At 39.9% G+C, this 27469-nt stretch overlaps 2 protein-coding genes across 11 annotated transcripts in view; one reads left to right on the forward strand and one right to left on the reverse strand.

The window, feature by feature from the left end:
- Positions 1–27344, reverse strand: RAD17 (RAD17 checkpoint clamp loader component). Of its 6 annotated transcripts, none has more exons than XM_073344336.2 (17): positions 26790–27344; positions 26043–26144; positions 23837–24097; positions 23078–23161; positions 18965–19121; positions 17576–17712; positions 15137–15189; positions 14916–15041; positions 14756–14825; positions 13820–13931; positions 11826–12017; positions 9054–9118; positions 8707–8853; positions 8072–8218; positions 6134–6254; positions 3718–3775; positions 1–397 (listed from the first exon to the last, which is right to left on the reverse strand). In XM_073344336.2, exons 2-17 carry the CDS (start codon positions 26085–26087, stop codon positions 130–132), a joined length of 2043 nt encoding a protein of 680 aa, XP_073200437.1. In that variant the 5' UTR covers positions 26088–26144; positions 26790–27344; the 3' UTR covers positions 1–129. The 6 variants fall into 6 exon arrangements, with proteins under 6 accessions (XP_073200437.1, XP_073200436.1, XP_073200434.1 ...); XM_073344335.2 differs by having other exon boundaries at positions 9054–9139; positions 26923–27341; XM_073344333.2 differs by having other exon boundaries at positions 9054–9139; positions 26790–27341.
- AK6 (adenylate kinase 6) overlaps positions 1–27469 on the forward strand; it is a 35694-nt gene that overhangs the window by 2333 nt on the left and 5892 nt on the right. For 2 of the 5 annotated variants that reach the window (XM_073344345.1, XM_073344347.1), the window contains exon 1: positions 27201–27465. The exons of 1 other annotated variant lie outside the window; for it this stretch is intronic. Coding sequence is in view for 2 of the 4 variants with exons in the window: in XM_073344348.1 (XP_073200449.1) it covers positions 27167–27194 (28 nt within the window). In the remaining 2 variants the exon portion in view is untranslated. 2 more of the 5 variants (XM_073344348.1, XM_073344350.2) reach the window with 2 other exon arrangements.

Consider the following 27469-nt stretch of genomic DNA (forward strand, 5'->3'; position numbering starts at 1 on the left):
TAGAATTGGTCCACGCTTTAATACATCATTTGTTTGTTACAATCTAGTTAAGGAAGAGACTTTTACCACAAAGTAAAAAAAAATTCCGTTAAACAATGTTAGACCAATGCCACTGCCATTTTGTTGCACTCAGTTGCTATCATATTCATCTATTTTTAATTCATCTTCCTCCATGATTGCTTGTGCTGTAATAGGCTGGGGTTGACTACCTGGTAGTTCGCTTCCACTAGCCTGGCTGGAAGTAAGAGGAAATTCATCTGGCTCAGTCTCATTTATTTGGTTTTTCTCCAACTGGACTAGCACCTCCAGAGGCTGTGTGGCAGAAAGGTCCCCTTCATCAATATTTTCAAAGCCTGGCATACCAAGATCTTTATCTGTAAGAGTTTCAAGCTTTAACCTGCAAAATCATAATAACCATCAGTAACGAGAAAAAATAAAATGAAGCACTCTCTTTCACAAGATCATGGAAGTTGAAATGGAATAAGTCACCCATGTATCTATCACACCAAATAATCCTTTTTCTTCTTTGGTATTTACAGCTTTCAAAATATTTGCATTGTTATAACCATAGCTAAAATATACATTCTCCTCCTTTCTAAATCAGTACTTCTAATAATTTGTATTGCTCTTCTTTGTGCATCCTCCAGTTACAGAAATTTGCCCCCCAAAACTAAACACAACATTGCAAGCGCACTTACAGCAGAGCTGTATAGGAGTACTTGCTCCTTGCTCTTTAAGTGCTGCATTTGCGTATGCAGCTCAAAACTACAAATAGCTGGTTTTAAAGGATATCACATTGCTACATTTGCTGCTTCACCCCTTAAGTCTCTTTTAGCCTTAGTGCTTTAGATTTTTCTCTGCCATGACGCATTTGTGGTTGGATTACTTTGCCTAAAAATGTAAACTGTTACAAGTTGAATTATTTATTTCTACAAGTGCGTACAGTGTGCTAGACACTTTCCAAACACAGAAGATGGCATTGTTCCCTGCCCCTTACGGAATTACAGTATAAAAGATCAGAAAGGGGGAAGGAAAAGATTACTATTTCTCATTTTGCTTTTCTGATCATGTTTCTAATCTAGGTCTCTTTGTATTACTACAATGTCATGATTGGTGTTCACCTTAATGGAAACTGGAGATGATATTAATTGGTGAAACATGATTTTTTTTACCTCTTCCAGATAATTAAAAATGTTGACAGGACTGGTCCTAATGCTTATCCCCATAGTAACCCACTAGACACTTCCAACTGATAAACTAATATATATTAACTCTTTGTTTACAGTCTTTACCCATGACAGTGGTCCTATCCTAGGCAACATGAATTAGTTTTCTTTTTAGGTTCAGACAATATCATATTGCCCCGCTATAAATCCATGGTATTCAATAATGTTGAATATTGCATGCAGATGTGGTCGCCCCATCTCAAAAGAGATATTGAAATTGGAAAAGGTTCAGAAAAGGGCAACAAAAATGATTAGGGGCATGGAACAGCTTCCATATGAAGAGAGATTAAGACTGGGACCTTCTCATAACACAAGAATTAGGGGTCAACACATGGAATTAATAGGCAGCAGATTTAAAACAAATAAAAGGAAGTATTTCTTCACACAACACACCATCAATCTGTGGAATGTTTTGCCAGAGGATGTTGTGAAGACCCAGGATTATAATGGAGTTAAAAAAAAACTAGATAAATTCATGGAGGATAGGTCCATCAGTGGCTATTAGCCAGGATGAGCAGGGATGGTGTCCCTAGCCTCTGTTTGCCAGATGCTGTGAATGGACAAAATGGGATGGATCACTTTATTATCTGTTCTGTTCATTCCCTCTGAAGCACCTGGCATTGGCTACTGTTGGCAGACAGGATACTGGGTTAGATAGACCTTTGGTCTGACCCAGTATGGCCGTTCTTATGTTAGAATTTCATGACAGTACCAAATGCTTTACCAGTGTCAATATATTTCATGGGACATACAAGGTGGGTGAGGCAATCTCTTTTATTGGACCAACTTCTGTTGGTGGAAGAGACGAAAAGTTTGTCTCCCACCAACAGAAATTGGTCCAATAAAACGTATTACCTCACTCACTTTGTATCTCTCATATCCTGAGACCAACAAGGCTCCAACAATACTTAACAGAGCATTACTAATATATATTAATGTATTTAGTGGCATTAAAATGGTAAACCAATGTTTTTCCCCTTACCCCATCTCCAAAAATACTTAATGAGCTATAACCTGAAATTTTTTCTTCCCCTCAAGAGGAAGTGGTCCTGCAGGTGAAACCCGTCTCAAAATACTACAGCAATACCCAATAATGCAGGTATTAATGGATTATCACACTCTTAAAAGTCTGCTTCAGACAGAGACATTCCATAGAGAAGTCTAAAAAATAATGTGAGACTAGTGCATTTCTCAATTTTTAATCAGTCAGTGGGAATGCAAGGGTGCTTTTCCCGTAATCTATTTAAGTTAAATGGCTTTTATTTCTAAAATTACATTTCTTGGGAAACATGGGAATAGACGCTTTCACTTCAGAGTCACTATTTTAAATTCAGTTAAAGTAGGTAGAGGGTCAAAGTCATAACCATCTGATCTGTTCAGTGATCAACAGTTTGATAGGTCAAGTGATTTAATAATCTCTTTCCAGTTTCTTGTGATCAAGTTCACATATCACCAAAAAAAATTCCCCCAAAACCAAAAAAAAATCACCAACACATCACATTTAAAACTGCTGGTCTCAGAGATCAAGGACTGAGAGGTTATGGAAACTTAACTGTCAGAAATAGGTCCTTTAGTTGAGGCCCAATGATCTCAAAGTATGGGATAGGCTGCAGTGTCACTGTCTGAGCTCTACATGTTCTGTGGATAAGTAGGATTTTGGTCCCTGTGACTATCAATTTGTCTCCCTTATGCAAGGATTTTTAGAACACAGACAATGGAAATTCATAACTGCATATATAGTACAAATAATAAGCCTGCTATAAATTAACTTATGCCTATTTTATATTCAAAAATAGTTCCCAAATATTCACACAGCAATAGTATAAAATTCCATGATTAAAAAAATGTTTTTAACTTCAAAGTAATAGGAATACTTTGAAATCACTTTCTCAATAGATCATAATTTTATAAATGTATAACTGTTTCAAAGAAGATAAGAATAGTTTTTGTTTTATATCATCTTTCTCGCTCATCTAATATTACACTTAATATAGCGCTGTGTCAAAATGTCAGGGGTGATCTCATAGTATGTGAGGAGTAAAAGGACAGAATAATTTTTACTCTTCTTTTTGGCTTTCGTAAGTTAATTTGTACTCATTTAACATTTAGTAACACACAAGCCTCAACCAGGTCACGTCCCCATGGTAGTAGGCACAGCACAAGGTTGCATTTGATGCAGTGGAAGAGAGGAAGCCAATGGGGAGAGGATATAGTCAGAGTGACAAGCCAGCAAGATGATCTTAACAGCAGTATTTGGAATGAATTTGAGTGGTGGCAGGTTGTAGACATCAAGGCCAGAGAGGAGGAGGTTGCAGTAGCCAAGGCAGGAGATGATGAGAGCTGGAGAGACTGTTTTGCCAGTGTGAAGAGGTATTTCCTTGCTGATCTTGGAGATGTTGTGCAGGAAAGATGATGCACTGTAGAATATCTTTGATTTTCAATGTATAAACATGAATGGGACTTTTCTAACACAAATAAGATTTAAGTTTACCCTCTAAAGTGTCTCTTCAAGGGAAGCCTTCCAACATCCTGGATAAAGGCAATCTGAGCTGAGAATAAAGATAGAATCACTGTCACCTTGGACTGGTCATAATGCACATAAAATAAAGCACACAAGAAAAATAAAAATGTAATTCACTAATCTTGTAAATGTCTGCAAGATTTTTTGGTATAGTAGTTAAAGTTATACTGTTATGAATTTTTACAATGTATTATGCCATACACCTATCAAATTAGGGACTAGCAATGAATAAACTGGCTGGGATTTATCATCCTATGCATGCATCTGTAATTATGTTATAGTAACCAATTCAGATAGCCTTCAGGATGAATTCATCTTGAAACTGGAAGGGCCTTATCTCAGGTTTATGTATGCTTAAAGGTATCTAGTTCAATATCTAATAAGTGGATCCCGTTGTCCAAACAATGACCTTTGTGATATGTCACAAATAATTTTATTCTAAATAAAATGACTGAGATTGCCATCAACTTCCTGAACTGAGTGGCCTCATATTTCCCATACTCTCCATACAAATGGAAGAAAAAACACATTTCCTAAACCTGCCAGAAAATGAAAAAATGGAATTGTTGAAGATACAACTTATTTTGTCTAAACCTCAAATAAAGTGGGCAGCTAAACTTCTACTATAAACAGCAATATCATGACCCTCTCTGATTTCCTATTATAGTATAATCAGATTTCTGCACTTCGATAAGATACTCTGCCTTCAGCCTTTTGGCTTATCCACTAGTAAATGGAAGTACTGTCAAAGAATGCAGAGGTGCAATGAAAGCAATCAAAATATATATCTCATTGGGAAAAACTAACAGTGTCTTCCATATGACAGGGGTTGGCAACCTTTGAGAAGTGGCATGCCAAGACTTCATTAATTTAAGGTTTCATGTGCCAGTAATAATTTTACATTTACAGGGCTCCCCCAACGAAACCCCAGACCGGCAGCCAGGACCCCAGCTGGCAGGAGCCGGCAGACGGACCCCCAGACTGGCAGCAGGCTGAGCCACTCATCCCGCTGTCAGTCTGGAGTCCCGGCTGCTGACCTGGGGTCCCGGCCACCGGCCCTGCTCAGCCCGCTGCCAGCCTGGGGTTCCGTCCACCCAGGCCGGCAGCGGGATGAGCGGGGCCGACGGCCAGGACCCCAGCTGGCAGCAGAGTGCCACTAAAAATCAGCTCGCATGCCGCCTTTGGCATGCATGCCGTAGGTTGCCGACCCCTGCCATATGAAGTGAACTGGATTAAGGATTAGGTTGCAGTACAAAACCTCAATAGCAATACGTAATCTGGAGATGCCATACAAAAGCAAGGAACTCCTGTTCAAATGAGTCACCTTGTTTATGGCTATGTGCATTACCTCAACACAAGAAAGAGACCCAAATATCCTGTCATTTAAGAACATTTGGGATATATCTATAACCCCTTACTCACACAGGGAAGTATACTGGACTCAAACTAATATAAAATTTTGTTGCTATATGGTGATCCCGGTGGCAGTTCTGTATCTACATTACTATTTTACACAGTGATACAACTTTTTAAATTAAAGTGAATGACTGAGGTATATGAGTCTTCCAGAAATATCTGAAGTAAAAGGGACAGCAGGATTTAACCTAGTTAAACGTATTTATTGGCCTCTCTTACAGAGAATTCAGTATCTTCTGTTAAATCGGTCCATGTTTAATTGACATAGCTCAGAAAATGTAGAACATTGACAAGTACTATGAAGAACCAAAATAATTTAGTATTTATCACTTTATATATTATATATGGATATACGTAACACCGAGGACCCCCAGTCATGGATCAGGATCCCATTGTGCCAGGCTTTGCATGAACAATACAAAAAGATGGTCTGTCTCCCAAATGGCTTACAGTCCAAGTAATTACTATGTATTTGAGTGGGACCTAAATTGTGAAACAGATTGGGACATATAGAACCCTATCCTGCAAAATGTTACTCCCTAATGCTTGAAATCAGAAGGAATACAAACAAGGAGAAGGATTGGGCTCTTCAATTAGAGACTTTTCAGCACAGGGTCATTGTCTTGCGTATATGTAAAGCACCATGTGTATTTATGGTGCACTGAAAACAAACTGTCTCTCACATGTATATTAAGGTTTGTTTTAATTCTTTTGGTGTAAAATAATATTTTTAAAATATCTTTTAAGTAACATTAAGCCAATAAAGCATTGTGGGCTTGAAATGATGTTGCTAAAAATAGATCTGGAAGTCTTACACATACCTATTTATTCCACAATGTGCTGTTTTCTTATCTAGGCAACACTGCAGACTGTGTTCTGATTTTGGCTCACAAGAACCTTCCATATGTACTATGGATAGAAATTTAAACTTATTTTTTAATTTAAAACAAAAAAGTTATGTTTATACTACCTGGGTTTCTCATTGGATTTGTCAGCATGGCAAGAAAAGGCAACAGCTGGGTTTGAAGGCATAAAGGTGATAAACAGAAACTTGAAAACAGAGATTTTGCAGCAAGGCAGTTTTCTTGATACTGTAAAAGGTTGGGGGAAAAAAACAAAAACAAAACCCACAAGTGAGAAAACATACTACCTGAAAGCTTTGTTATTTTGTCAGTATAATTATGTAGGTTACCACGATATGTTAAAAACAGTAATGAATGTTCACCCGAACATTCCACATCATACAAAACAGCATAATAAGCCTTGCCCTAGCCTACTGGACTGTTCTTCAAACAGCCATTAAGGGGTGAGGGTTCAGACAAAAGATAAGCAACCAGGTTTAATTAAAAAAAAAAAACCAAAACATTATTAATTTTATTTCCTTCAAATCTGTCTTGTGTTTCTCTTGCAAGTTTCCTGAGGATTCTTATAACTGAATTACAGGATGCCTCGTTCACACTTTTCAGACAGAATAAGGCACCTTTTAAATGAAGTACAAATTTTTTTCAAGAGCCTTGTAATCTTATAGTTGAGCTGTTTATCACAAACACATAAGGCAAGGCAATAGTAAGGGAATCAAAAATTGTCCATCTTACAAATCAGACTAAGACAGCTTAAGGGGCATGAGTTTGATTTCATTTACAACAGACTTCATTATATTTCTTTTGCACTAATTTTGTACTGTATGAATTTGAATTTCAAGGATCTCAGAAATATATTCATTTTGGGTGGAAAACAGGCTGTTTTCTGGGACCTCTAGTTATTTTCTAATTAGTAGAAAATAAGTCCATATTGTTAGGATATAGATATTCCGGCCTGTCTGTAAAGGCCTGTACTCTAAGAATTTAGGTGTATTCTTATCACTTGGCTAGTTATAGAGGTATAAAAGAATCAAAATCACTGTCTGCTGGTGTAAGGTCCTTCTCTTACTGTGACACTCTGAGGCCCTGTTCTTAGGCTAAGGCCTTTGGCTAAGCAACAGAGGCAGCCATAAGCTGGGAAGTGACCGGTCACATCCTCACATTCCAAACTAGTCACATTGAAAGGTGCTATTGGGCTGTTAGGCATTATCAGGACAGGAGCGTATTCCTATCGCCTCCAGAGAAAGGGAGGGCCTCGAAGATGTAAAAGGAAACTTAGTTCGATAACATCCTGTCTGGCAAGAACTCACTTATCAATAGCTGGGATGTGAAATCCACACTTCTGTATTGTTTTGTCATTATAGTTCCCACTTTGCTATTGTTTGTCTGTATAATCTCTGTCTGGTTCTGTGATTGTTTCTGTCTGCTGTATAATTAATTTTGCTGGGTGTAAACTAATTAAGGTGGTGGAATATAATTGGTTACATAATCATGTTATAATATGTTAGGATTGGTTAGTTAAATTTCAGGAAAATGATTGGTAAAGGTATAGCTAAGCAGAACTCAAGTTTTACTATATAGTCTGCAGTCAATCAGGAAGTGAGTGGGTGGGTGTGTGGGTGGGGGAAATGGGAACAGGGAATGGGGGTGGAGAAATTGGAATCATGTTTGGCTAAGGGCAGGAATGGGAACAGGGACACAGGTGTAAGGCTCTGTGGTTTCAGAGCTGGGAAGGGGGACACTAAGGAAGGAAACTAGAATCATGCTTGCTGGAAGTTCACCCCAATAAACATCGAATTGTTTGCACCTTTGGACTTTGGGTATTGTTGCTGCTCTCTGTTCATGTGAGAAGGACTAGGGAAGTAAGTGGGTGAAGGAATAAGCCCCCTAACACATCTGAAAACTGATTAAAAAAAAGTATTCGCATACACTTCTATATTTGTTTAGTATACTGTTTCTAACATGAATAGTCTCATAAACAACACTACAAATCACAGCAGTTACATTTCCAAATTTAAACAAAAGTACCTTAAATGGGAAGTATTTACCTTTTTATTGATTAGGAACCATTGGGGTTTATGAAAAGGCCGAAAACCCATTCCTCCTTGGCAATGGGCAAAAGCTCTAGCAGTATTTGAATGTATCACACCTCTTGTGGCCACAGATGCACTGTATTCTCTGAGTGTAGGTCGTGACTAAAACAAAACATATTATGCAAATTGTGAAATTTGCTGAGTCACTGTGGAAGACTATAAAGGTGAGTAAATATTCCTGTAAATTTGCAGCTACTCATCCATGTTTGGAACACTCATTAAAGGATGAAAGCATGAACAGGCTTAGTTATTTCAAGTGAAAGGCATATTCTCTGAACCAATTTTTAAAATGCATTCAACATAAACCGAAAAGGACAGCACGTCAGGCAAGTATTTTGTACACACTATTGTATGTTGTAGGAAATATTATTACAAAGCATACCAAAAATGTGTACAGCTGGTTAACATGTACACATATTTTAGGATACAGTAACAATTATGCCTACACCCTCGGGAGACAGACTTGAATAGCTATAGATAAACTAAAATGTAAAAACTTATGTTATTTTATTTTACTATACATCAGTAAGAATGCACAGATATGTGGCTGCAGGATATGAAAATTAAGAGTGAAAATGAATCAAACTTACATTCCAGTTACTACAGAGGAAGTCAGCAGTACTCAAGTATTCACTGGCTCTCACAAGATCGTCTATATCAGTGAAAAAATCTACATAGTTTTGGTGAAGATATAAATTAAATAGGTCCCCAGGCATGTGACACTTTTCTACAATATCCTATTTAATTAAAAAAAAATAAAAATACACAAATTAGTCTATGTTCTGCACAAAGAGAAGTGTCATGTAATGTTATTAAATACATATATTTTATTTATAATTATATACACACTAAATGACAAAAGTGCTGAGTCCATCAAATTGCATCAATACCAGTAAGTCTTATTAATTGATATCAAATGATTAACAAAGGCCTTTACCTCAGGTTGAACAAGTAAGGTGTCTCTGTCATATTCAGATAGGTGAGAAGGTAACCGAGGAAATTCTGAATCAGATAGAGGTTCTCCTATAAGCAATTTAAATAGTCCCACAGTCTTTAATATTAAACATAGCATTGTTTTTATGTTTGTACTGAACATTAATAAAAAAAATGAGGAATAAAATCAAGCCTTATATTTTATATTTAAACTTATGCTGGGAAAGAAGGGGTGGGGGGTAATGCTAGAGATGTATAATGATAATAAGATGCAATTATCAGCTTATTAGAATACTGAGAATGAAGTCTTATTTTCCTATTGGTTACTGCATTGGTTCTTAATTGCTAGGAAAAGCCTAGAGCAGGGATGGACAAACTTTTTGGCCCAAGGGGCACATCTGGGTGGGGAAATTGCATGCGGAGCCATGAATGTAGGGCTGGGCAGGGGTGCAGTGTGCAGGAAGGGGCTCAGGGCAAGGGGTTGGGGCAGAGGAGGGGTGTGGGGAGTACAAGAGGGCTCAGGGAAGGGAGCTGGGGTGGAGGAGGGGATGCAGAGTGCAGAAGGGGGTTCAGGCAGGGTGCAGCAGGGAGGTCAGGGCAGGAGGTTGGGGTGCAGGCTCTGGCTCGGTGCTGCTTACTTGGACTGGCTCCGGGGTGGCAGCAGCGCACAGTGGGGCCAGGGCAGGCTCCCTGCCTGCCTGTGCTGGCCCCGTGCGGCTTCTGGAAGCAGCCAGCACCACATCCCTGTGGCCCCTGCAGAAAGGGGGGGCAGAGGGCTCCACCTGCTGCCCTCACCTGTGGCTACCTCCCCCGAAGCTCCCATTGGCTGCGGTTCCCCATTCCTGGCCAATGGGAGCTGCGAGGGGCGGTTCTACTCGATAACGATCCAAAGCAGATCCACATCAGAGCAGACTGATGCACGTTCATTTTCATCATCTGAGTCAGATGCCACCAGCAGAAGGTTGATTTTGACAAAATGCAAAGAAGATAAAGTGAAATTTCTAAAGATAGGTACAGCACTCAACCCAAGGTTTAAGAATCTGAAGTGCTGCCCAAAATCTGAGAGGGATGAGGTGCGGAGCATGCTTTTGGAAGTCTTAGAAAAAGAACACACTGATGTGCAAACTACAGAACCCGAAAGATCAAAAAAGAAAATCACCCTTCTGCTGGTGGCATCTGTCTCAGATGATGAAAATGAACACGCATCGGTCTGCTCTGCTTTGGATAGTTATCGAGCAGAACCCATCAGCAGCATGGACATATTTCCTCTGGAATGGTGGTTGAAGCACGAAGGGACATATGAATTGTTAGCGCATCTGGCAAGTAAATATCTTGCAACTTGTTTGTCTGAGCAACTGGCTGAACAAGAAGTAGGACTGAGTGGACTTGTAGGCTCTGAAGTTTGATGTTTTATTTTTGAGTGCAGTTTTTTTTTGTACAAAATTCTACATTATAAATTCAACTTTAATGATAAAGAGATTGCACTACAGGACATGTATTAAGTGAATTGAAATACACCATCTCTTGTTTTCACAGTGCAAATATTTGCAACAAAAATAAACAAAGTGAGCACTGTATAGTTTGTATTCTGTGTTGTAACTGAAATCAATATATGTGAAAATGTAGAAAACATCCACAAATATTTAAATAAATGGTATTCTATTACCATGTTGTTTAACAGCACAATTAATTATGCAATTATTTTTTAAAAGCTTGACAACCCTCATTATGGGTTAATTGTGATGTCATCAACCACTTGCAGAAAGTATTTTCTGGTCTCCCCATTTTCTAATATTCCCTTTGGACACGGACTTGATTTTCTGTCTGTACAGCACCTAGCAGAACCGGGCTCTGACCAACTAGATCTCTAGGAGGTACTCCAGTATAAAAGTGTTAAATAAATAACTAAATTATAGCTTTTTAAAAATGGTATGTCAAATCGATCTATCATGTTAGTAGACAAACTACTCCAAGAGATGAGCAAGTGTCAAAGCTGCTCCCATGAAAGCTAAAGAGGAGCCACCAAGAGTAAAGGAAAGCTACTCTGGCAGCAGGGAACTGCAGTGGGTAGCAACGAAGGAAAGATCATTAAGTGTACAGATCAGAAAAAAAAGTAAGTTTGAGTGAGCCTGCAGGTATGGAAAGCAAAAGCCTCAATAGTAGTAAGGCAGAAAAAGTAACGAGGAGGTAGGGAAAAGGGTAACAGCCCAGAGAAGAACCAGCAAATGTAATCCTTAAAAAGGGAAGGAAAAGGTAGCAGCAATAGCAATAGTTCGGGAAATAGCAGTGGATTGAAGGTAGCAGGATCCTTCAGTAGGAGCAGGAAAAGATAGGCAGCATTAAGAGGACATGGAGATGCTACAAGGAGCACACCTCCACATCTCATATCACATAGAAAAGTAGTTTTTATATTACAAGGCAACTATCTCATCAGAGTTCTGAAGGCTCCACAGCAGTTATCCCTCATGGCTTATGACAACATCTGAATCACTGGATGGAATTATAACCATATAATCTTAGTATATTCACATAGTAAAGCTTTTCTGAAGTGTACATTATTTACACATTGGATGTGGACAGCCAATGACAGTCCAAGCTATGAGAAACAAATTGCTGTTGGCAACTGCTAACCTCTTTACACTACCACTAATGATTAAACTAACAGTTGAGTTACAGGTAATTCTAAGACATAGTTTTGCAAACCCAGTGACCATCTACAGATCATTAATTGTTTCTTATTTAGACAATGAATAATAAGTAAATAAAGTCCTCTTACTTTTGCAGTAAAGTATTTTCCCCAAAGCATGGAAAAGAAAGATGGAGGCATCTTTGCCACCAATAGCTTGTATCTCCTGGTTTTCTAAGGTCTTAGCTTTCTTTTTCTTCTTGGTTCTGGATGCTTCTGTATTACTTTTTAATGTAGAGTTCCCTTTTTTCCTTGACCACAAGTTGTTCTCTGATGAGTACTCTAACAATCAAAGCAACAAAACAACTAGAATAAAGCAGGTATTAACATTAGTGAACTAAAAAGGGAGAGCCCCTGAACCGTCACTTTTTAGAACTATATTAGCCCTCTTATTCATTAAGAGACTGATTTTCATCTTGAAACAAATAAGTCTTCTATTTCACAGATTTTAATGTGTTTCCTATTTATTAATAAGTAATGGACACAAGTACCAAGCTCATTTATTCTGATGGTACATATGCACCTAAGTCATTGTCCTGTTCCACATTTATACTATAGGCTAATACCGAAGTGACAAAATAATTGTTTCAGTGTCAAGATGAAAGCCCCCTCAAAAACTAAGCACTCAAACTTACTCACTCAAGTTTTGAAAAAATGTGCCCAAGTCACCTAGCTTGCTTTTTTAGGTAATTATTTTATAGAAGCTTTCATATATATGAACAAGTACAAAATCCCTCCCAGACACGCTATTTGACATTATCTCCTTATTAACATGTCACAGGAATCATATTTGCGATGGGTCAGTTACATTCCATTCAGTTATCAATATATCATATATATGAATCTTCTATGCAACATCCTAGTCCAACTGGATGGGGAAAGGGGAGAGAGAGACTGACTGACTCTGTCCTTGCGGTGTGTCTTCCAACAGTCTACTGCTTCTGCAGTGACCTGAACCATAAAAAAAAGGCCCCTTACTCAAATTCTCGAATACTCAAGAGTAACATAGATGATTCAGTTTGGTGACAGGTGAACATTCTATAGTCAAACAATAAAGGAGAGCCAGATTTCTATTTATCTATCTGCTGTCCCTTGTCTATTTTTTTCCAGATGTATCAATAACTCCATTACTATTAGTTCACAAATTTTATTATTCCGATTTTATGGGCATGATCTGTTTTCTGCTACAATAATTTGTTACAGAATTCTGGATGCCATGAAGAGTCGAATGTGGAGTTGTAGTTCCTGTAAAGTCACTGAAGGGTTGTTATCTGTGTGGTAGAAAGTAGTACATTACTTCCTGGAAGTTCTCTCCTTTAAGTAAATGACATTTAAAATAAAACTTGGAAACCCTTAGCTTTAGTCAGGCCTAGTATTGCCCTCCCTCAGCCAACAAAAGACTGGACGCTGACGGATTATTTGATCACCCTCCGAGCTGGGAGCAGGTAGGGTGGCCAACTTTCTAGTGTGTTAAAACCAGACACAGAACCTCTCCTGCACCCTGCTCTGCCTCTTTTGTTGAGGCCACATCCCCTGCTCTGCCTCTTTCCTTCGAAGCCCTGCCCACTGCTCCTCTTTCCCTCCTCATCGCTTGCTACTCTCTCCATCTCCCTCCCCAGGCCAGTTCAGCAGGACTGTTGGGGTGTGGGGGTGACTGGGAGCTGCGCTCTGTGGGTGGGCAAACATCTGTTTCCAGATTAAGTAGTGTGTAATGAAAGCTTTGCTTGGTAAAAGCAAACAAAAGGAAAACACATCAGGAGTCAGGAAGAAGAAAGAGCATAATAATTTAAAAATCTTAACCCCCACCCCCTTTCCTCCAAAGCTGTGTATTAACTCAAAGTCTAGTTGGCTAATATTAAGAAAAATTCTTGCTCTTATGCTAATATTAAGGTAAGGCATCTAAGACACTCAACCACAGTATTAAAATAATTCCTCCCTCCTATTGCCGGCAATGTGCATCTGGAGAGGGTTTTCTGCAAGGTTGGCATAGTTGGGTTTAAAAAATAAATAAATAAATAAAAGTCTCTACCACAGAACTGGTTAGATACTATCCTATATTTTTTAGCTAAGTTCTATATATTTACCTTTCAAAGACGAAAACTGAAGACTGTTTATTGCACTTCTAATATCACCTGAACAGCCTTTACAAATCAATTCTAAAGAGGTTTTCTCAGGGACAGCAAATTTCTCTCCATTCTAAAAGATAAAAGCAAAAATAATTGCAAAAACAACTTTCAAATTTTTACTGCATACTGTGGCAAAATACCTTGTTCGTCTCAGTAGGCTCAGTCCTTTTTAGCCTTGGAGACTCAGGTTTGTGGCAAGGCGAATCCTTATCGTTGGTACAGGGTCCTGCTACTCCTCTCCTCAGTCAGTCCCTTGTGCTTGTTTTCCTTCCCTTTTGGGGAGCAAGTGCAGCCTCCCTACTAGGAAGGTCTGGTATCTTGCTGCAAACAGCCTACTGGCAACTTCCCTACTCCCCCCCTCCTACCACCCAGGGGAGGGTTTAAAAAGGTCCCAAGTAGTTGGAGTCAGCTGAACTTAATTGGTTCCCTAGCAACCCCTTTTCCAGCTGAACCTTATTGCCCCTTGGTTCTCTCTCTCTTCAGTGGATAGGGAGGGGCCTTTTAATCCCCTGGGACTAATTACTACCCCTCTTTTGTAGCTGTTTGTTCTGGGTTTACCACAATACCCATGGCCTACTATTACTGCCAGCGTGGAGTCCATCTGCAATATCACCACTGTGAAAATAATTTGCTTCATATGCTTTAGCAGGTGCTTTTTGTAGCATACAGAAGAATTTTCAAAAGTCACCTCAGGAATTAGACCAGACCCCTCTCTACGAATCCAGAGTCACTACTTTTGGCAAACAAGCCACTTCTGAAAGCTTGATCCCCGGATTACAAGAAAACAGGGCTGAAACCACAACATGATCAAAAACTAATATTCTAGATTTAACAGCCTGCAATGTTTTGCTGTGATCCTAGCACCATGTGGAAGTCAAGCAGTTGATGCCTTACCATACTTGCTTCTGCTGTAGCTATTCGATTAAGAACTTTCATCATCATTGTTGGAGCCACAGGGTTAAAACTATCAAATTCAATAAGAAAAAATTTTCATTAAACTATTGCTTCTATACTTAACCTTCTGGTCAATTTTATGCAGTGAATAATCTCTTACCTAATACTAGATATACACAGTTCTTCCTGAATTTCCTTTGGAAATAATAACTTTTGGTTGCTATCTCCACTCAGACTGTCTGAGATTATAAATACAAGGGGACATCTACTTGTCCGCACAAACCTCCTAAAACACAAAATAAGCATAACAAGGGTCACAAACTCTGGTTTACTGGCAGTTGTTAACGATTTTAGCCCATAAGCAGATTACTTACAACTCACCTCAGAATTTCGTGTAAACTGTCACGGTCACGATAAAACTGGTTAGGCATATCCTATTGAAAACAAATGAAGTATTGTAATTCAAGTGTATCTGTTCTCTGCTAGTGGACTGAAAGTTAAAGCCCTCTATGAAAACAGAGTTTTTCTCCAATCCACACTGGCTTCAAGCAAAATTCAACATGTGGTCAGATAAGCTGCGTAAATGTCTAGTTAAATAATTTTTCAAATAAACTTAATATAGGAACAGAGCAGCAGAAGAAAAAGGACACAGAACCACTATTATGGATTAAGAGGCCTGAAAATTTCCCTGCTTTCCAAAAAAATGTTTTCTTGGTTTTTTTTTTTTTAAATTAGGAATTCAAATTCTGTCTACTTTGTTTATCCTGGAGATTATGGAGAACTGGAGAACTAGAGAACTAGGAGACTTATGAGCTCAGAATGATCATTCCAGAGAAACATGATTGACAAGGGGTGATTTTCATTCAGATTGTTTAAAATGGATTAAAATAGGTGTTAAACAAAAATGGTTGAACAAATAATTGGAAGAAAAGACTATTCTCCTGGCCCCTTCTAGTGAGGACAGTGAAAGATCCACACTCACATGTCTTAGCCCTCCAAGAACGTCCCACAACAAAACAAGGAAGACTAGACTTTACATCCTTGATATTTCTAAGGAGAAAACCAAGCAGAATTAAAGCATTTTAAAAAACAAATCTTTCAGGCTCTCTTTATACATCACAAAACAGCAAAAAGAGGGTACAACCACAAATAATTTCACTTTTCAGGCTACCTTTAAAGTTATATATGGGAACCGAGTGTGAGTGCTGCTCTTCAACATTGTCTTGAGCTATCCCTTGGTAGCACACTCACTCCCTTCTATGGCCAGAGGTTAAAGCAATTTCTGCCTTCCAATCAACTCACATGGGTATAACTAAAGCCACTTATACAGCTTCAAGGAAGACTGCAGAACTCTGGTCTGCGATACAAAACCCTTTGGAAACATAGTATCCATTTAATATCATGTTCACATAAATGATCATGAATCTCAGCTTTCAATAGCACCCTTTTGCCACCTTTGACCCGCTCCTCAAACCCACGCCTCCTCATACCTCCACTTTTCTCTGCATGGGATCTCAATTTCTTCCAAGAGGAAACTGGTAAATATGAAGTAACTTTCTCCATCCCTTCATCGTATCTTTCCTTTCCCTCCTATGACCAGAAGTTAGTTGTCTACTTTCCTCCTCTAACCCCTCAATTTGCCCCATTCCATTTGCTGATCTCCCTTACACCATCCACTCTCATCCCCCCCTTACTTTTCTCCTTAACCTCTCTCCCCTCTGGCTCTATCCCTCTAGATTTCTGTGGGGGTTCCATACACATCTGTCCTTGGTCCCGGTCTCTTCCCTGTACACCTTTTCTCTTGATAATCTCATTGCGAACACAAATTCAACTGAACTCTTTCTCTAGGCTTACCAGTCAGTTTTACCTCTCTGCCCTAACTAAAATCTCAGCCTGTCTCTCTAACATCTCCTTACAGATGTTTACCCATCAACTTCAAGATCAACATATCTAAAATAGAACTCTTTAATCTTCCCCTCCCCAAAGTCCTCTCTGCTACCTTCTTTCTCAATTACTGCGGACAACACCACCATTTTGCCTGTCACTCTGGCCTATAATCTCATCATAACCTATCATGTCCACCCATATAGCTAAAACTGTCATCCAGATGCTCATCTCCTAACTTGATTACTGCAATATATTTTATATTGACCTTCACAAATACAATTTTGCCCCACTCATATCCATTCAGAACGCTGCGGCAAAGATCATTTTCCTATCTTGCGGCTTTGACCATGTCTCCTCTCTCTTTATATCCCTCCACTAGCTCCTTTCTCTCTATTGTATCAAAGATAAGCTACTTGTCTTTATTTTCAAGGCTCTGATAGCCTATCCCTATCCTACATATCATCTCATATTCACTGTCAACACGTTGACTCCTGCCTTCAATTGGCCAGTGATGTCAGCCTCCATCACCCTTTGTTAAATTTTCAAACAAGCAGCTTTGTGCTTCCTCCTGTGCTGCCCCTCGTGCTCGGGAGAAGCTCCCATAAACATCCACAAAGCTCCCTCATTATCCTCCTTCATCCTCTCTGCTGCGATATCTACAAAAACATGACAATGGTTAGGATACTAATTGTGCTGGGACCACAACCTTTCACCCTGACCAATGCTGTTTCAGTGTTTCTTTGTACTGTCTGTATTGAATTATCTTTTATCTCCTGTCCTATACTTAGAACGTAAACTCTCTGGGGTAAGGGAGTGTCTTTTTTTGTCCTTTGTTTGTCCTCTAGCACCTAGCACAAGGAGATCCTGGTCCATCATGAGGGCCTCTAGGTGCTATGGTAATACAAGTAAATAATTTCAAGAGTTTTTACTTACTTCAATGAGAATAAGTTTATCAGCTGCCTCTGTGGATTCCCCTAGCATCTGAAGTTTGTTATACTTATTTGCTCTTAACAGAAAGTCTTGAAAGAGAGTAGTCTGGGCCTGACTGGGAAGCATCTGAAAACTTGATTCTGGAAAAGGAAAATGCATGAAATTTTTTTTACCATATTATATCAAATATTCATACAAGAGCCATCATATCCCCTTGATATTTTCTGTTAATGACTATTTAACAGTCTACTGTCAAATATATGCCAAATCTCTTTTTAAAGAATAAAGTTGACTCCAGTGCAATGGGTCTGCCAAAGGCCCTCTGATACATTTAAGTCTCAGGGCTTGGCTACACTTGCGAGTTAGAGTGCACTAAGGCAGCACCAGATGCCCTAGCTCACTACCCGTCCACACTGGCAAGGCACATAGAGCGCTCTGACTCCACGGCTAGAGCGCTCCTGGTACTCCACCTCGGCAAGAAGATTAACGCTTGTTGCGTACTGGCTGAAATGCCCAGGCGTCAGCGTGAACGAGGTGTTGCATTACTGCACTCTGATCAGCCTCCGGAAATGTCCCATAATCCCCTTAAGTGGCCACTCTTCTCATTGTTTTAAGCTCGCTGTAGGAATGCGGATATGCCCTTTGAAAGCTCCGTTTCTGACAGCCGGCATGCTTATCTGCTCTGAGACAAAGCAACCATTACTGTGGAATGCTGTGAGAGAGAGAGGGGAGGTGGGGTTTGCTGCTGTCTGAACTTACAAGACAGCATGCTGACATGCTCTCAGCCCCCCCAAACCCCACTCTCTCTCCCCCCACATACACACAACACACTCCCTGTCACACTCCACCCCACCCCTCCCATTTGAAAAGCATATTGCAGCCACTTGCATGCTGGGATAGCTACCACATGCACTGCTCTCTGTGGCCACTGCAAGAGCTGCTAATGTGGCCACGCCAGTGCGCTTGTAGCTGTCAGTGTGGACAGATTGCAGCACTTTCCCTACTGCGCTCTACAAAGGCTGGTTTAACTCAAAGCGCTCTACATCTGCAAGTGTAGCCATGCCCTCACTTAGAGGGCTTACATGGTGCTAAGGACATTATACAGGCCCTCCATACGGAAGTGAATTTCACCCACCAGCTGAACAGACCTTTTAAAAAAAAATAAAAATAAAAATCACATTTCAAACAAAAACTAAAAAACAGAACGTTGCATTTTGGCCTTAATTTGACGTTGCACATCAAACAAATATATAAAACAATCTTTTTGCCAAGCATGTTTTTTAGCATGAAATCTCTCAGAAAGAAATGTAAAGTTATTCCTTATTTAATGGTTCTGAGGTGTTAAAAATTTTTACAGTTAAGAAACTATAAAAATAATTGGGGGGAAATTACCATAGTTAAAAGCATCCTTGAAGTCTTCTTTCCTAAAGTCTAGAGATATTGGATTGGTCCATTCTTGCACCTGAACATGAAGTTCCTTAGCTAATATTTGTATAGTTACAGACTTTCCACAACCGGGGGGTCCAGTTAACACTAAAACAGAGCCACCCTGTAACAAAAAGAGCACTATAAGCCAAGACTCAAATGTGACAGAGGAGAAATGTTGGGTTAAGGTTTCTATTCTTTTGAAGTATTGTATCACTGCTTTATTAAAAACCTGATTTTTAAAATGGGAAAAGGTTAGTTTTATACACACTGCATGCAATATTTAAGCCTCAATTCTACATGGAGATCCACTCTCAAAGTCAAAAGGACTCCTCATGGGTACACCAGGGATGCTAAAGGATCCCAATGCAGAGCCTAAGTAGATCTGGCCACGTCAGTAAAGGTTCTAACACGAATGACAAAAAACCCAACCCAACACACCAATTTTAAATTGTTTTACCTTATGTAGGCGAAGTATAGAATTAAAGTTAACTTAAGTTTGGTTAAGGAAATGTGTGTATTGTAAAGAAAGACCCTGACTAGCAAGTAGAAGGAATGTCTTGAAAATAAAGAAGCAATCAGGCCAGAAGGAATAAAATAGGGAGGACGTCTCTGGTTCAACAAATAACTAATGAGCTAAGGGGAAATTTCTAAAAAGAAGGCCTCTGACCGCCAAGGGTGACTGCAGATGATTTTAAAATCACAGAAAGAGAATGTGTTTTAAAATGAGCCAACATGGCCCTTACCCAACTCTCACACCAGTGTTAAAGCCCACATAATCCCAGGTGCAATAGAAAAACTGTTTCACACCCAGAAGATGGGGAGGAAAGGCCTTGAGGGAAAAAGGAGATTCTATATCTTACCCGGATTAATACTGGAAATAAGGGTGAACGATCTCCAGTTGGTTTTTAGCTGAAGTCAGTAATTGGCAATGACATCACTCGTTTGTTAGAGAGTATAAAAAGTAAACTCTTTAAGAGTTCATTGCTAATACCTGCTTCCCCCTATTGGAGCCAACCAATATGGGTCTAAACATGCGGGGTTTAGCCCATTTGTAAATATCTTCATCAAATGCATATAAATGTTTTGTTACTGTTTAGATGTAAAAAGAAAAGGAGTACTTGTGGCACCTTAGAGACTAACCAATTTATTTGAGCATGAGCTTTCGTGAGCTACAGCTCACCTCATCGGATGCATACCGTGGAAACTGCAGCAGACTTTATATACACACAGAGAATATGAAACAATACCTCCTCCTAGGGTGGGAGGAGGTATTGTTTCATATTCTCTGTGTGTATATAAAGAAGGAGGAAAGACCTGCTGCAGGCGTGCCGCCGGAAGGGAAGACCTGCTGCAGGTGTGCAGAGCTGCCGCCGAAGGAAAAAAAACGGCAGAGTGCCATCCAGCAGTGCTCCTCCTGCCGCGCACCCCATGGGATCGTCTGGCGTACCCCTTAAGGTGCGCGCACCCCACTTTGGAGACCACTGATCTAAAGTATTTATAACTGGCAAAGGCAGATTACCAGACTAGTTGAACCACTGGTCTGGTCTGATATGACAAATTTTATAGTCCTATTTTCAGTGTTAAAAATATTTTTGTCAAGTTAATGTTCTAATAATATATTGGTACAGCACTGATCTAGTGAACTGGAGACTCAGGCACTCAGTTTCCACCTTGTGAAGACTATCAGTAACTATTTGTATGCATGTGCCTGTTATCTCTCAATGATCTGACTCACACTTGGTGAATATACAAAGCTACATAATTAGTGGACAGAGGAGAAATGACAATTTATCATAAATATATTCTATGTATTTTTCTCTGGATTGTGATGGTAAGAAAAGAGGTGTGGACTTGCCATTTTAAAACACTGAGCAAAATGGCCCATAGTTACGGAATCTGAAAGTTCATATCCCTTGTAGCACTTCACCATAGATAAAATGTGAAATAATTCTGAAAAATAAAATTATAATCTACATTATAACACCCATTGTTCGCAATACTATTTTGCTAATAAGAGATACAATTTGAGACCCCCGCAATAGGATGCTGCACACCAGTCCTGCTTTAAAATGGGCCTTCACAGAAAAATCTTAAAAATGCAATAGAAAATGACCTAGTAGAGGCCCAGTCCTCCATTCCATGAACTACCAAAACTCCCTTTTGGCTTCAATGGGAATGTTGGGTGTACAAAGAAAACAGGATAGGGCCTTTTTCAGGTTCTCTAGAGACCATCCCTTTGACCATGTCAAATTGTTCCCCTGCTGTATCTGTGTCTAGGGCTCATCCAGTTTAGTATTAAACATTTCATTTTGAGATTTCCTCTAAGGCAACGGTAGAACATTTATAATTTGGTTCTTTTCTGAAAAATGATCAGAAACAACATCTGGGGTTACATGTTAATTGTGTCTCAATGATTCTTCATCAGTGTTTTCAGTTTATGAAGAAAAGCCATCCTTTTACAAGTACGAGTACCAGTTCTACAAAATCAATCTGCCATTATATAATTCAAGCTTAGTTCCTGCACACTAACATATTGTCAACAGAAGTTCTGCAGAATAAATTAGGATTTCCATGACACCTGTGCAACCCCATTACTTTTAATGGGATTGTACAGGTGTAAACTGACCAGAAGTTAGTAAATAATTCTGTTGAAGGAGAAATAGAATCCAGTTCTTGTTTCTCCTACGGATACAGACTCTGAAGGGATATAAGAATAAGTAAGTTTGAAAAGTAAAGCTCTCGCCTACATTGTTAGAATAATTTTATATGATATTAAAATGTGAACACAGTCCTTTCAATATTAAAATAGAATCCGAACTACCTTGTGCATTATATTAAACTTCCAAGATATTCAGTTTTCAACAAGACAAGCATTTCTGAGCATCTGTACACAGCAGTTTAAAATAGAAGTTATATTTTCAAATGAGTGTCATTGTTTGTGGTAGCCTATTTCCCCTTGTTTTTTCCTACCCCCCCACCCTCCTCAGACGTTCTGGTTAAACTTGGATTTATGCTGGAAATGGCCCACCTTGATTATCATACACATTGTAAGGAGAGTGGTCAGTTTGGATGAGCTATTACCAGCAGGAGAGTGAGTTTGTGTGTGTGTGTGTTTTGGGGGGGGGGGGGGGGGGAGCGAGAAAACCTGGATTTGTGCTGGAAATGGCCCACTTTGATCATCATACACATTGTAAAGAGAAAAGGAGTACTTGTGGCACCTTAGAGACTAACCAATTTATTTGAGCGTAAGCTTTCGTGAGCTACACAAGTGAGCTGTAGCTCATGAAAGCTTATGCTCAAATAAACTGGTTAGTCTCTAAGGTGCCACAAGTACTCCTTTTCTTTTTGCGAATACAGACTAACAGGGCTGTTACTCTGAAACCATTGTAAAGAGAGTGGTCACTTTGGATGGGCTATTACCAGCAGGAGAGTGAGTTTGTGTGTGTGTGGGGGGGGGAGGGTGAGAAAACCTGGATTTGTGCTGGAAATGGCCCAACTTGATTATCATACACATTGTAAGGAGAGTGATCACTTTAGATAAGCTATCACCAGCAGGAGAGTGGGGTGGGAGGAGGTATTGTTTCATGGTCTCTGTATATATAATGTCTTCTGCAGTTTCCACAGTATGCATCCAATTAAGTGAGCTTGTAGCTCACGAAAGCTTATGCTCAAATAAATTGGTTAGTCTCTAACATGCCACAAGTACTCCTTTTCTTATTGTTTGTGGTGTCATGCTTGTCTCACAATGAGCTCCTTCAGATCGCAGTGATCTGTCACATGGGTCCATTTTTTCTTTAAATGTATAAACACAGTGTCTCCCAAACAAAATACAGAGGCTCTCTCTTACTTCAAACCCCATTAAGCCAATTTTGGATTTGTCTTCAGCTGTGCATTAAGACACATCCTGTTTATCCAAATGAATCCCATGAACCCCACATAATTCATTCTATTTCAGTGACGTGGAGTCTATATAAGCTATAAAAGGTCTGTCGTGTCATTTGTATGATTACTTGCAAGTTTAACTTCTTACAACTTAATTAAATAAAATAAATTTAAAAAAGAAAATTTATGGACTACCTGCTTTGGCTCCCTTTGAAATATTTGAGCTTTTAACCAGCTTTCAACTTCTTCAATCTTCTTCTTATGTACAGCAAGCTCATTCTAGAATGATGAGAGAGGATATAAGAAATACATATAAGCTCTGATTTATTAACTTTTATTGATACAGTTCAAGAATAGTACTTATGTTGCTAAAAATGCCAAACACAGTGCTTACATACGAGAATGACCTAGCCACCCTAAACAATTTAAATACATCCTAAGCACAGCAATTGAAAGTAACCCATCACAAATCCCCTCCTTTAACTCCAATTCCCCACCAGTTTTCCAAATGCCAAGAATCAAAGATGAGCCCTGAAACAATCCCTGAAGTACAGTTGTTTATTATTTACATACATACCAACAAAGCCATTTCAGAGGTGGATTATTTTAAAAGCATAAGAATGTTAATTTACTACTCCACAGTAGTTCATACCACAAGGTTCTTCATTTCGAGAGTAATAGGTAATACACACACTAACATATTTGAAATGCATCAGTAAAAATGCAAGTTCTGTGGATAAATAGCTGTGAAAACCTGAGTTTGTTCAAGGTCTTCTCTACAGATAGTTGGCACAGTCAACTAATAATTCAGATTTTACAGTGATGCAAGACAATCTAACATTTAGAAACTGCACTCTGGGTAGGACTAGTTTGCAGAAATAGAACAATTCATAAGTTACACAAAAATGATTTTATGTCCCTTACCACATCTAACATTTAGAATACTTCTCATACCTGTGTTCCTGGTTTGTATTTATCCACCCATGGTTCATTTTGAGACTGGCTTTGATTTTGTTTAGAGTGATCACAAATTGAAGATGACTTTCCCTTGATTCTGGCCAGAACCTTATTCTTGTTACTTTCTGGCACAGAGGAATGATCTTTTCTCTTCTGATGCTGATTAGCCTCCCCAGATGACTTCACAAGAAGGGTACTAGATGAAGTATTTGTATTCCCAAAGAAATCATCAAATGAAGATGCCACCCAATCTGTTACCTGACAAAACACAAATTTATGAAGGTTAATGCCAGACAGTTTTTCACTTCTTTTTTGCTCTATATTCAGCTGCAGTTGACTCTGAATAACTTGGCATTATCTATCAAATACATAAATTTACATCTTGAATATTTTCAGTAACAACCAATCATTTTCCCTTATGAAAATATAATGAAATGCCATATTTGAAGAGTAAGCTTGAATGCTTGTCTCTCACTAACAGAAGTTGGTCCAAAAGATAGTATCTCATTCAACTTGTCCCTTTAATATTTGAAAAGAAGCTCTTAGAAGTCCTTAGGAGGTACTGATAATTATAAACAAATGTTCGCTTGCTCACCACTAACTAAAGTTCTACAATGAAAGCCTCTTATGCACCACAAGAAGCTTGACCTAAATTCCGTGGCAAGGACATTGTATCATCGCACTCTTGTGGAGCACATTGGAAATTCTGGAGCAGCTTCCTTTATTAAGTAAAAAGCCAAGGTTTAGAATGAGTTAAAAATGAAATAAAGAACACAATAGCCTCTTCAGTATTTTTATATTATTCAATGTATTTAACATTGCCTCGATATTTTGAATGTTTGATGTGCTGCACATTTTTGTATTTACAATGCACAAATTTAAGTGTGTGCGTGTGTGTGCGCGCATGCGCAGCAGAAACAGGTTTTGGCAGCTCAGTAGAAAACAGTTGGGCTTCGATAAAGGGAGAGATATGGAAACTGATTTTGGATTGTGGGTCACGCACATTTACCAGAAGTTTCTCCTACAGTGATGATCCGTAATGAAATAGCTAACAAAGCTAACATTAAAATGTTTATCTTTAGGTTTTAGATTTAATAGCCCGTTGACACAGGTGGGGAAGTTTATATAACTCAGAGCTCTTTTTCAAACTGTACGTACACTCAACGACAACACTGCACAGTTTACATTCTGTCCACATTTTCAAGGTTATCTTCACAACCGCTGGGCTAGAACCATTTTTTAAAATGAAAATTTAGATTCTAAAGAACAATTCTGTGGAATCCATCACATGTTCTATAGCTGCACAATACACAGAGCCCTGCCTGAAAGAACCTAATAAGAATTAATTAAATCAATATTATCCCCATCAAGAGGGTTCGTGCATACTCAGTACTCTGCACACTTTTTACAAAACCAACACATATTTGCAGAGGGCTTAAAAATGTTCCACTGAGTGAAAGGGGTACCATCAACTGGAAAAAGAAAATCAGACTTGATTTTAAGCTTCAAGTAGTTTTTAATCACACAAGTAACATCTAAGATTACCAGAACTGTTTTTTTTTTCCCAGATAAATTTGTGCACTCGACAGCATTGTGTGAATTAATAGTCAGTAATCTCTTTGATTCATATGGATTTTTCACTCTGCATCAGTGAGAGGAAAAAACCTTTTTGTATAGGAAAATGTGACTGGATAACAAATACTGGCACAGAGATTAAGGAGCACTTGCAGTACTTGGAAGTACTTTAAATTATTATTATTAATTATTATTTTTAAGGATAGCTTTCAAATTGGTTTCCTTTAAATGGCTCACTTTAAGCCACAATGATGGCAAAAGCAATATTCAGGTATAAAAAAGATGATACAAAGCAATCAGTACTTAAACTGACCTCAGATTTAACACAAACTGTCATATAGTATGAAAAACAAATTAAACCATTCCAAGAGAACACTGTAATTACACTCAGCATAAAAACAAGGAACATAGGAAAAAAGGCAAAAGATTATTTGCACTTTCGCCTTCATTTAAGTTTCTAATTAATATATAAGGGTAGAAATGGCTTATTGCTATATCATAAAATTATATTTAATTACACACACTTGTACCAAGATGTGCTTGTGCTGTAGCAAGATTAAAGCTCCAATTTACACACATAATCCAAAACAATTTATTTAAAAAATATTTTTAATTATCAATCACCTACTTTAGTTGGCACTATCTTTCTTCTAGAAGAATTTTTTGACATCATCAACCTTTATCATTCCCATCCGCAGTGTATGACCACGTTAAAGAAAGTGACCTGAAACTGAAAGGTGGTGGAACAGACCTTAAGAATAATCCTTTCCTTCTTGATGAAAAGAATCTAAACCATTTGTAGCCATTGAAGATTAACTAGTCTTCTAACTGAAGCTATGTGAATTACTAAGTGATATTTAAATAAATGTATATGCAAATACAAGGTTAAAAATACATCCTATCTGCTCTACAAAGGAGACGGGGGAGGGCGAGGGCGGTTACAACCCAGCTGTAGTGTGGGCGGGACTGGGTTGCAACCCTGTAACTGGGTTATGCCCTACCTTGCCCAAGGGCAGTGACCCGGTTACAGAGGCACCCAGCGTAAAGCTTTCCCTGGCACTGGCTGGAACAGTGTCCGGGCACAGTCTGGCTGTCGATACCAGCTCCCCTGACTCGCTTGTCGCTGTAGCGTACACGGGCCCATCCGTGGCTAATCAGGGGCCCCGCCTGCACCAGGCGAGGGGCCCAATCCCGGTGAACTCAGAGCCCCCTCCCCGTTGCTGTCACGGACCCAGACGGGCGCTGGGGCGGGCGAGCTGACAGAATTGTTTCTTCTCCCCCTGTAGTCGGGTCCCGCCGCAGGGCTCGGGCGGAGATCGAGCTCCCCCTCCCGGGGCCCGGCACTAGCGACCGCGGGACCCTGCAGCACAAACACCTGGGCACAGCGCGCTTCGGCCGCCGGACCACCCGCTTCCGCCGAGGGGGAGGGGGAGGCACCGGGCAGGACTGGGGCGCGCAGCCGCCGAGGCCTCTCCTTAGCGGAGAAGAGCGACGCAGGGGAAACCGACCCAGCCTTCTGCAGCCGCAGGGACCTCCCACGCTCCGCGGCACTTAGCTGCCCGCACAGCGCCTGCCCCGCACCCGGGCCAAAGGGAGCCGAACAAACAGAACAAGCGGCGGCGGCGGCGCAGCTGCTGACGACCTCAGGGTGCGCCGCGCCAGGAGGCCAGGGAAGGCCCTGGACCGGTGCTCACGTGTCTCCTAGGTGACTCGTCTGCGGCTTTCGTCCTAGCAGCCGGCGAGACGCCAGACATGCGGCGGCCCAACATCCTGCTCACGGGTAAGAAACCGTGAGAGCCGCGCCCCTGTCGCCGGAGCAGCGACATGGGATCCCGGGGCAGCGCGGGGTCGCCCCGCCGCCTGCCCCGGGCTGGCTGAGCTGTGCGTCCTCACGCTGCAAGTGGTCGCTGAGCGACGAGGGGTGCGCTGCTGGCCTGAGCGACCAGTACGAGATCCATAGAGAAGCCGCAGCCGAGTCTGCAAATGTCCGTTTCCTTTGTCCCTGCCAGTGGGGATCTGGGAGTGGTCCGGAAACTAGGGAACTGCTTTGGGTTA

This window comes from Lepidochelys kempii, chromosome 5 (genome assembly GCF_965140285.1).
Source record: "Lepidochelys kempii isolate rLepKem1 chromosome 5, rLepKem1.hap1, whole genome shotgun sequence".
Lineage (NCBI taxonomy): Eukaryota > Metazoa > Chordata > Testudines > Cheloniidae > Lepidochelys > Lepidochelys kempii.

Bases quoted from the DNA above. Each gene is read 5' to 3' on its own strand.
- RAD17 (XM_073344335.2), bottom strand. From the start codon at position 26,087: ATGATGTCAAAAAATTCTTCTAGAAGAAAGATAGTGCCAACTAAA. The intron at 24,098-26,042 runs GTAGGTGATTGA...GTGTTTTGTCAG, and splicing joins GAAAGATAGTGCCAACTAAA to GTAACAGATTGGGTGGCATC. The intron at 14,826-14,915 runs GTAAGAGATTAT...TGAATTTGATAG, and splicing joins CTGTGTATATCTAGTATTAG to TTTTAACCCTGTGGCTCCAA.